Source organism: Monodelphis domestica, chromosome 2, assembly GCF_027887165.1.
Source record: "Monodelphis domestica isolate mMonDom1 chromosome 2, mMonDom1.pri, whole genome shotgun sequence".
NCBI classification, from domain to species: Eukaryota; Metazoa; Chordata; class Mammalia; order Didelphimorphia; family Didelphidae; genus Monodelphis; species Monodelphis domestica.
This window is the reverse complement of record NC_077228.1, coordinates 173,667,504-173,677,376: the sequence shown is the minus strand read 5'-3', so window position 1 is coordinate 173,677,376 and position 9,873 is coordinate 173,667,504. Positions and strand designations below refer to the sequence as shown.

Genomic DNA, 9,873 nt, shown 5'->3' with positions numbered 1-9,873 from the left:
AGATAGAGATAGAGATAGAGATAGATAGAGATATATCTTACTGGGACACACACAATTTTATATGGATGTAGGGAATAGCATGAGCAAAAGAGGCTAAAAGTAGTTCAATGAATATTGAATTCAAAGTCATGAAGATTTGAGCTCAAATTCTCTCTCAGATACTAACTGTGTGCCCTTTGGTAAGTCACCTACTCTCTGTCTGCCTCATCTGTAAAATGTAGATAATAAGAGGACCTACTTCCCAGGGTTGTTATGAAAATACACAGGTGTGTAAAGTGTTTTGCTAACCTAAATAAGTTATAGAAATCACATTTATCGTCATTGTTACCACTATTATTGTTATTAATCTTCATCCAAGTCATAGCAACTAACCATGGGTGTCCCACAACACTCTGTCCCAGAGCCCTCTTCTCTTCTTCCTCTAGACTACCCTACTTGGTGATTTTATCAGCTCCCATGATTCAATGATCATTTCTATGCTGATTCTCATATCTAATTATCCAGTCCTAATCTCTCTGCTGACCTGAAGTTTTGCATTTCCTGCTGCTCTTTGGAGATCTTGAACTAGGTGTCCAATAGACATCTTAATCTCACCAACTCCAAAACTGATCAACTTTTTACCCCAAAATCCTCCCCATTTCCCACTTTCCCTATTACTGTCAAGGACACCATATCCTCCTAGCCCCACCCCCAACACTACAATCTAGATGTTTCAACCTCAGTTCCTCACTATCTTGCATCCTTCTTGTTTAACCTATTGCCAAGGTCTGTCCATTTTTTCCTTTCTAATATCTAATACGATACTGTCCTTCCTCTGACATTGCCAACAACTGATTTTGGTTATTGTTGAGGTATTTCAGTTATGTCTGACTCTTCATGACTCCATTTGGGGTTTTATTGGCAAAGACACTGGAATGGTTTGCCATTTCTTTTTCCAACTCATTTATAGTAGAGGAACTAAGGCAAAAGATAACTTGCCTACAGTCATATAGTTGGTAAATGTCTGAGGCCAGCTTTGAACTCAGGTCTTCCTGCCTCCAGGGCTAGCTAACCACCAAGCCATACTCCCTAGCACAAGCCCTCATCTCATCAGGACTAGTGATTGATTGGTGTGTCCCAAATATTTCCTCATTAATTCATCCTCCATTCAACAACCAAAGCAATTTTCCTAAAATACAATCCCAACCATATCATTCTTCCCACCCTCTATTTGATTAATACAAATAGCTTCCTATCACTTGCAGAAACAAATGCAAAATCCACTGTTTGATATTCAAAGTCCTTCATAATCCAGCCTCACCACCACCACCACCATCTTTCTAGTCTTTTTATACCTAATGCCCTTCCCCAAGTATTCTTTAATCCTGTACCACTAGCCTTTTTGATGTTCCTTGAAAAAGCCACACCAGTTTCTATTTTAAAAAATAGATCTAACAATGCAACAGCTAGGCAGCTCAGTGGACAGAGAGGCAGGCCTAGAAATGGGAGGTACTGGGTTCAAATCAACACTTGGGTATTTCCTAACTGAGTAACCCTAGGCAAGTCATTTGATTCCAGTTGGCAGCCATTACTGCTCTTCTGCCTTGGAATCAATACTTAGTACTGATTCCAAAGGCAGAAGGTAAGAGTTTAAAAATAAAAAATTATTATGCCAATGTATGAAAGATGAATTAGAGGAAATGAGAAAAAGCTTCTTTAACTTGAGATGCTTTGAATTTTGAACAGAAGTACTTATTTATAGAGAACAGAGTAAAGTTACAATATTGAATGTACCAAGAGGCATTTTGGAGGGTCACAGGTGCCACAAGTAGGGGCTAGGCAATTAGGGTTAAGTAATTTACTCAGAGTCCCATCGATAGGAATTGTCTGAGGCCAGATTTGAACTCAGGACCTCTCATCTCTAAGCCTTGCTCTCTATCCACTAAGCCACCTAGCTGTCCTTTTGGTGTACAAAGAGTGACATTTAGGTCAAACACAATCAAAATGTTGATTATATTAATTCAAATTGTTTTACAAAAAGATAGAACCAATTCATGCTCCACCAACAGTGTGTAGCATACAAAAAAAAATGTTCTTTGTCAGGTCATGTATTCATCATAACTTTACCCATAACTAAGGTGTCTTTGAAAGTTCTTGATATTTCCACCTTGTGGGTACCCGTCCACTAAAACAGACTGCAAGCCCTTCATGCCTTAGTAGACAGTTTTACAGGAAATGGATGGCCAGCAGAGATGACTGGAGCACATATTCTTAGAACATTTCCTGTGTACCATTCATTGGTGGTTTGTACATTATCAATAAACTAGGCAAATACATTTAAGTAGTAGCAGCTTTATTTCCATTCCTTGAAATTCAGAAGAGGATTAATTTATAAATGATATCCTGATTTTGAGTTTAGAAATGATGATCACCCAATAAATGTGTAAAGTATGCAACAATTTTTTAATACTTCAAAATTCATGATTTTGATCAGCCTGCATAAGTCCTCACTACCTTGGTTAGATTAGTAGTTAGGAGAGACAAAGGAAACTAAATGGTGCAATGAAAAGGAACTTGACTTGAAGGGAGGCAGTCCTGAGTTCAAATTCTATCCATAAACACTTAACTAACTCTGTGATCCTGGGTAATTCACTTAACATCTCTCAGCCTTGATTTCCTCATGAGGAAGCTGAGGCAGTACTGGATCTAGAATCAGGAAGACCTGGGTTCAAATCCAACCTTACTAGTTGTGTGACCCTAGGCAAGTCACTTGACCTCTGTCAGCCTCAATTTTCTCAACTATAAAATGGAGATCATGATAGCACCTATCTCCCAGGATTGTTGCAAGGAGCAAATGGGATATCTGTAAAATGCTTAGCATGGTGCCTAGCACATAGTAGGCATTTACTAAATGCTTGTTCACCTCCTATGTAATGGGTTGATAATTACATCTCTCAGGAACATCATGAGGATTAAATGAGACAAAATATTAGAGCATTGTATAGACTTAGAGCATTATATCAATGCTTGCTCGTTTTGGATGGATTTTTTATTATTCTGGTGAGCAAAATTCATTTCCTAGTGGGTGACCCTTGGGAATAAGGATCTTGAGATTTAACCTTGAACAACAGACTTACATATAGTTGGTTGTAAGGCTCAGCGCCAGGGTCGGCCAGCCCTGTGTGACCTTACTTGGGGTAACGAAATGAAGAGTAACGAATGGACGCTATATGAAAATGGACAGCGACAAAGTTTATTGGATTTACACAAAGCATATAAAGGAAAAAACCACAGGAATGTATGACGTTACAGCCCAGCACCAGCAGGAACCAATAATTGGGCAGATTCATAGGAATTCATGACGTTACCTGCCAGGCACAAGGAAGAACCAAGAGGATTCCAAACAAAGACAGAGAAGCAAGTTTCCCCACTGTCTCTCACAATTTCTCACAAACCTTATCAATCCTTCCTCTGCTGACTACTCCAACCTTGAGCATGCAGCTGGGCAGGTCGTACACAGTTCAACCCACGACCTTGACTATGCAGCCTAAGCAGGGAGAAGAGGAGGCTTTAACCCTTACGGCTCCGCCTTTACAGCAATGCCTCAACTACAGTTGGTTACTTCTTAAATGGCTTGGGCTCAGTAGCCAGGGGATTGCATTCTACTTATACAATATTGACAATCTATGGTCTTCCAAAATCCACAGTTAGACAGCATAGAGTAACTTTAGGGTAACCTTCCAAGATTAATATAATCCATCCCTTATGCTCTTTTAAACCCTTACCTTTCGTCTCAAAATCCCTGGTATTAGTTCCAAGGCAGAAGAATAGTAAGGGCTAGGCAATGGTGGGGAGGGGGGCAAAAGACTTGTCCAGGGTCACTGACCTGGAACATTTGAACCAGATTTGAATTAAGGACCTCCTATCTCTAGCCCTGGCACTCTATCCATTGACTACCCAGCTGCCCCCAATTCATCACCTATTTCATACAATTTTATTATAGATTTTCTCTGAAGGATCTATCACTCTCTTCCTCCCCAACCTCTCTCCCTCACTTCTCCCTCATACACACCTCCACCTCCACCCCAGTTTGCTCTTTTTTGCTTAAATGCATGAAAATCTTGCTCAATTTCTTCATGAGGGAACAAAAAAGTCAGAGAGCATGTGGATCAAGAAGAGAGATGAGGAAGCAACTCAGTGAGAAAGGGGGGGGGGGGGACACACACACACACAAAGGGAACTGGAAAGAACTTTCAGGAGACTTTATTTTCAGACTTGTCCCCCTCCCCAATCATTTAAACTTTTGGTTGCTTTGAGGAGGAGACTCATCTGGTGACATAAGACTGGAATGGATGGGCAGATTCTCAGTGATCATGATCGCCCTCATGGATATGTTTGTGACTGGCCACTGCCAATGGGACCAGCATTTTCATGTACTCTCCGAAATCCAGCACTTTATCTTTATTTTCATCCAAATTGTCCAAAAAAAGTTTCATAGATGCTGGATCTGTAGGTTTCTAGAAAGAAAGATTATAGGAAACTTGTCCAAAAAAACTTTATACATTTCCCCCAGTATTCTCCAAACATACTCATTACGCTTGTGTTTTCCCTTCTCTGTATCTATTTCTGTGATATCTGGAGCCTTGGATTAATTAATTATAGGAGAAATTATGGTGAGAAGGAAGGAAGAAGAGAAAAAGGAAGGAGAGAGAGAAGAGAGAGAGACAGAGAGACAGAGAAAGAGAGAAAGAAAGAAGAAAGAGAGAGAGAAAGAGAGAAAGAGAGAAAGAGAGAAAGAGAGAAAGAGAGAAAGAGAGAAAGAGAGAAAGAGAGGAAAGAGAGAAAGAGAGAAAGAGAGAAAGAGAGAAAGAGAGAAAGAGAGAAAGAAAGAAAGAAAGAAAGAAAGAAAGAAAGAAAGAAAGAAAGAAAGAAAGAAAGAAAGAAAGAAAGAAAGAAAGAAAGAAAGAAAGAAAGAAAGAAAGAAAGAAAGAAGAAAGAAAGAAAGAAAGAAAGAAAGAAAGAAAGAAAGAAAGAAAGAAAGGAAGGAAGGAAGGAAGGAAGGAAGGAAGGAAGGAAGGAAGGAAGGAAGGAAGGAAGGAAGGAAGGAAGGAAGGAAGGAAGGGAGAGAGAGAGAGAGAGAGAGAGAGAGAGAGAGAGAGAGAGAGAGAGAGAGAGAGAGAGAGAGAGAGAGAGAGAGAGAAAACCCTGAATTACTCCTTTGGGAATTTTCCTTTTAGTCATAGGAGCATGCCTGATCTGTAAGATGGAAATTGTTCTTATCAAGATAATAGACAGGAAGGCATGGGCTAGTTTTTCCTTCTGCTTCTCAGTATATATTTCCAGATCTGCTTATAAAGTCACTGGACATTGGTTCCTGCAACTCAATCAAACAAACACTAAGCACCTACTCTGTGGTGTTTGGATTTCCTTTGCTAATATGTGGACTTCTTTTGCTAAATCTGCATCAAGATTCTCCCCTGCCCCCAATCCTACCCACCCTGGTCTACAATTAGTCTTTGATGAATTCCTCCCTCCTCCCACCCCATTCCTGCTCCCATCTATCTAGCTTAGAACATGAGGACTAATACTTAGAACAGAAAAGGATTCAGAGCACCCAGGCCAAAATAAAAATATCATCCAAGCATTGAGCTCACTTAGGATGCTGAAATCATGTGGAAAGGAACCCTAGGTCATTCCTGGAAGTATCAGAGCAATTGACCAAACCCAAGTATGATTCTACCTACCTTAACCCAGGTGGGAAATTGCTCCTTCACCAACTTACTGAACTCGCTTAAGGAAAGCTTGTCAAAATCCCCTACCCTCACAGAGTATTGGTGGAAGATATTAATTAACTTTTCCATGGCATTTTCCAGGTCAGTCATCTTTACAAATCTTCCAGAAACCTAAGAGGGGAGAGAACACAGATAAACAGGTATACCTGGTTTCCTCTAAAAGTCTAATCTGTGACCAGTCGGCTAAGTAGATAGAGACTACTGGACCTAGTCTGGCCTCAGACATTTACTAGCTGTGGAATCCTAGGCAAGTCACTTAACCTCTGTCTGCCTGCCTCAATTTCCTCATATGTAAAATGGAAATAATAATAGCACCTTCCTCCCAGGGTTGTTGTGAGGATTAAATGAAATTCATAACATATGTAAAGTGCGATGCCATACCTAAAGTAAATTATGAATATTAATTGCTCCATAAATACTAGTTATTACTATCATTGATTATTATCATCCTGTGCTTCTCCTTGCTTAAGCCTTGGCTCCTCTGTTCCCTAGATTTTCTATCTGGGCTGGAAGGGCTGGGCTGTGCCTAGACCATTTCCTGATTCTTTCCTTTCAGGTTATCAGCCTTAAATCGGCTGTGTTGAAGTTAAATCTAGGGCTTACTTCTTCCCATCCCACTCCCAACTCCGTTCTATACAGGCATGTACATGTATGCACACACACAAACACATGCAAATGCACACACATGCACATGAATTGCCTCCTTCTGGCAGCTTAAAGGGGGTTTTAAAGAAGGCAATTTTTGGAAAAAGCCTCCCAAGGTAAATCCCTGGAAAAGCAAGTTTCCTGCTCTGAATGGGAAGCAGCCTGGGTGAACTTAGGAATCAGACCTTGAATTCAAAAGCCTGAAGTCAATGATCTTTGGTGAACTCATTCATGCTACTATTATTGCCTTTGGAGTCAGTCTTTCTTCTCATCTTGTTCAGTACTTTCAGATGGGAGAAATGGCTGCCCTGGGATTCTTTTTCATTTAATCTTCCTTGGACTACTCACAGGCAGGAAAAATAGCTGCTTCCTTTGGTTGGATAAAAGTATTAGTATTTGTACTCCCCTTCCAAGATGGACAGACAGACAGACAGAAAGACAGGCAGAGACAGACAGAAAGGGGGGGGCAATATTATCAAATCACTAAAATGTCAGTGTTCTTACTGTTGTTATCCCTGCTCTGAAGTTTCCTTTACATCTTTATTTATTAGTGTAGACAAGTTCGGGTATTGAGACTTTGCTGTTCATTTGAATTTCTCTAGGAATGATTCTCTGGGTAAGCAGGCCCCATCGCCTTAGCCAGGCACAATTGACCTGAAAGGCACTCTCCCATCTGGCCAATTGTTAGGATTAGTCCTCCCCTGCTTGGGGACCCTGGGCCTGTCAGAGCACCACTGTTAGGGTTGGGAGAGACCTTAAAGGGTACTGAGGACAATTTCAATTCCCCTAAGACCACTGTGGCCCAGAGAAATAAACCAATTTGTATAAGATCACATAACTCTGGGGGGCAGCTGGGTAGCTCAGTGGATTGAGAGCCAGACCTAGAGACAGAAGGTCCTGGGTTCAAATCTGGCATCAGACACTTCCCAGCTGTGTGACCCTGGGCAAGTCACTTGACCCCCATTGCCTAGCCTTTACCACTCTTCTGCCTTTAGCCAATACACAGTATTGATTCCAAGACAGAAGGTTAGGGTTTAAAAAAAAAAAAAGACCACATAACTATGAAGTGTTAGACCTTGAAGTCAGATCTCATCTCCACAGTGTATCTACTTGGGCACTAAAATGGATCCAAACTTCCATCTAACTGGGCTGTGACAAACCAATTGGTCCATTCAAAATGATGTGAGCCAACCAAGCCTATTTCTCTTTTCTGGTTATTGCTACCATTTATTTTACATATATAACATAATATAATGTGTCACAAACAATAATATAATAACATGATGTGTTATAAATACCATAAATTACAATAGATATGCCTCTCCAAGAGAAACAAATTTTCGCATTAGCTATATCTAAGAATCTGTCTCATTCTTTCCTTTCCCCTCCCTCCCCAAGAAGGCAGATAATATGATTTAGGTTGTACATATATTATCCTATAATACAGATTCCATTCTACAGGATCAAGTTAAGGAGGTTTACCTGGAGAGAGACAGGAGAATGGCGCTCTGGAAAGGAACAGGAACCAGTGGCTGGCTCAGGACCCAAATAACTTATATAGGGATTAGTGACTTGCCCTCTGGGCTTCTTGATTAGGCAACTTCTTTCTAATTCATTTTGAAGCAATTTCCAGACAATATTTAGCCATTCAAGAGTCTCCTGAGCTCACGTTCTATTTTTTATTTTGTGTGGTTTTTCTTTTTTAACTCTGACACTAATTGAGTGGATTTCAGCATACATGTAGGCTCAGACCTAGCAACGTCTCCCCTTCCTGTTTCCCGTTCTCCAAATGCCCTGAGCACATTGAGAAACAATTCCAAGCCACAGGACAGAGGACCCACATGCCCTCCCTAGCTCCTCTGTAACACAAGGTACAGACCAAAAACACACTTTACAATTACAATAACTAGTGTGACAGAAACATAAATCAGAAGTAGATTTCTCAAGGTCTGTAGTCAGACTTTATTTATCAAATATCTGAGGCAGCTCGGTGGCTCAGTGGACTGAAAGCTAGACCTAGAGACAGAAGGACCTGGGTTCAAATTTGGCCTCAGACACTTCCTAGCTGTGTGACCCTGGGCAAGTCACTTAACCACCATTGCCTAGCCCTTACCACTCTTCTGTCTTAGAATGAATACAGAGTTTTGATTCTAAAATGGAAAGTAAGGGTTTAGGGGAAAAATCCTGTACCTGTAACCATTCACTTATATTATCTATTAGATAATATCAACATTAGCTCCACAAGGGAAAAAAACCACCAACCTGATTTCCTAAGGGTTCCTTGTAAGCATGTTTCATACTAGTACTCAGTGACTAGATTCTTTTTCTGTCTAAGCAGAGGCCACTCTTAGGTGGGTGCCTGGAAAGTTGGCAAATCTCCATTAGTTGATTCCCATTGCCCTCAAGCAAATCCAGGGGATACTAGAGTCTCAGGAGGCACATCCATCCAAAATCAAGCTGAAGGCTGAGTGCCACCAGGGGGCTTTTCAAGTTCTAGTTATGCTATGTATTGGCCAATTATACCCAAATTTGGATTTGTCATTAATTGCCTAAGTTTGTATTAGAGGAAACTATAAGTCAGAGCTAACTCATTAGCAAGTGCCTACCAGTTATTTTCCCCAGATTTGAAAGACCTACTTTATTAGCATTTGTTGAACAAATCTAGGAAACACCAGCACATACACAGAGAGAGAGAGTCATCAGCAATGGTTTACCAAGTCTGGGGGACAGGTGTCATTACCGTTTACCAAAACTGCGAGGCACACACATCACTGGAAGTTTACTAGATTTGGGGAACACACATATCATTATTAAACTATACCACTTGTCATGGAAAAAACAATTTATAGAATAACTACTCAGCTACAAAAGGGAAGCCTGAAATGAAATCAGTTAAATCAAGACAATAAACTCGTTTCCCATCCAAAAATAATCTCATATGCGGATAGTAGATATGGATTTGAACAGTTGTAAAAAGGAACTCTGAACCTCAATAGCTATTACCCTGAGAGATCCCTTTTCTAAGTCCTTCCTTGAAAGTCTGACTCATTATACCCAAAGAACTCTAAAACTGTGCATACTCTTTGATCCAGTAACAACACTACTCAAATGTACTTGTCACAGCTATTTTGTGATGGCAAAATTGGAAATTGAGGGGTCATCCATCAATTGGGGAACGGTCAAACAAGTTGTGGTGTATCATTGTAATGGAAAACTATTGTGCTATAAGAAATCATGAGCAGGATTGTTTTAGAAAAACCTGGAAATTCTTAAGTGAACTGATGAAAAGTGAAGTGAGCAGAACCAGAATAGTGTACACAAAACAGCAATGTTATAAAATGATCAATTGTGAATAACCTAGTTATTCTCAGCAATGTAGTGATTCAACATGATCCCAGAGACTCATGATAAATACTGCCACCTGACTACAGAGAAAGAATTCATGGAGTCTGATTGC

The 9,873-nt window shown here is 40.3% G+C and overlaps 1 protein-coding gene across 1 annotated transcript; it reads right to left on the bottom strand.

Annotated features, from left to right (window-relative positions):
• Positions 1 to 4,220: 4,220 nt before the first annotated feature.
• LOC103099097 (protein S100-A12-like) lies at positions 4,221 to 8,005 on the bottom strand. Its single transcript, XM_056816430.1, has 3 exons — positions 7,899 to 8,005; positions 5,724 to 5,882; positions 4,221 to 4,496 (listed from the first exon to the last, which is right to left on the bottom strand). The coding sequence occupies exons 2-3, from the start codon at positions 5,859 to 5,861 to the stop codon at positions 4,344 to 4,346; spliced, it is 291 nt and encodes a 96-aa protein (XP_056672408.1). The 5' UTR covers positions 5,862 to 5,882; positions 7,899 to 8,005; the 3' UTR covers positions 4,221 to 4,343.
• Between the last annotated feature and the right edge of the window lie 1,868 nt (positions 8,006 to 9,873).

Coding starts and splice junctions, on each gene's coding strand:
- LOC103099097 (XM_056816430.1), bottom strand. CDS start 5,861: ATGACTGACCTGGAAAATGCCATGGAAAAGTTAATTAATATCTTCCAC. Junction 4,497..5,723: donor AATTTCCCACCTGGGTTAAG/GTAGGTAGAATC, acceptor CTTTCTTTCTAG/AAACCTACAGATCCAGCATC.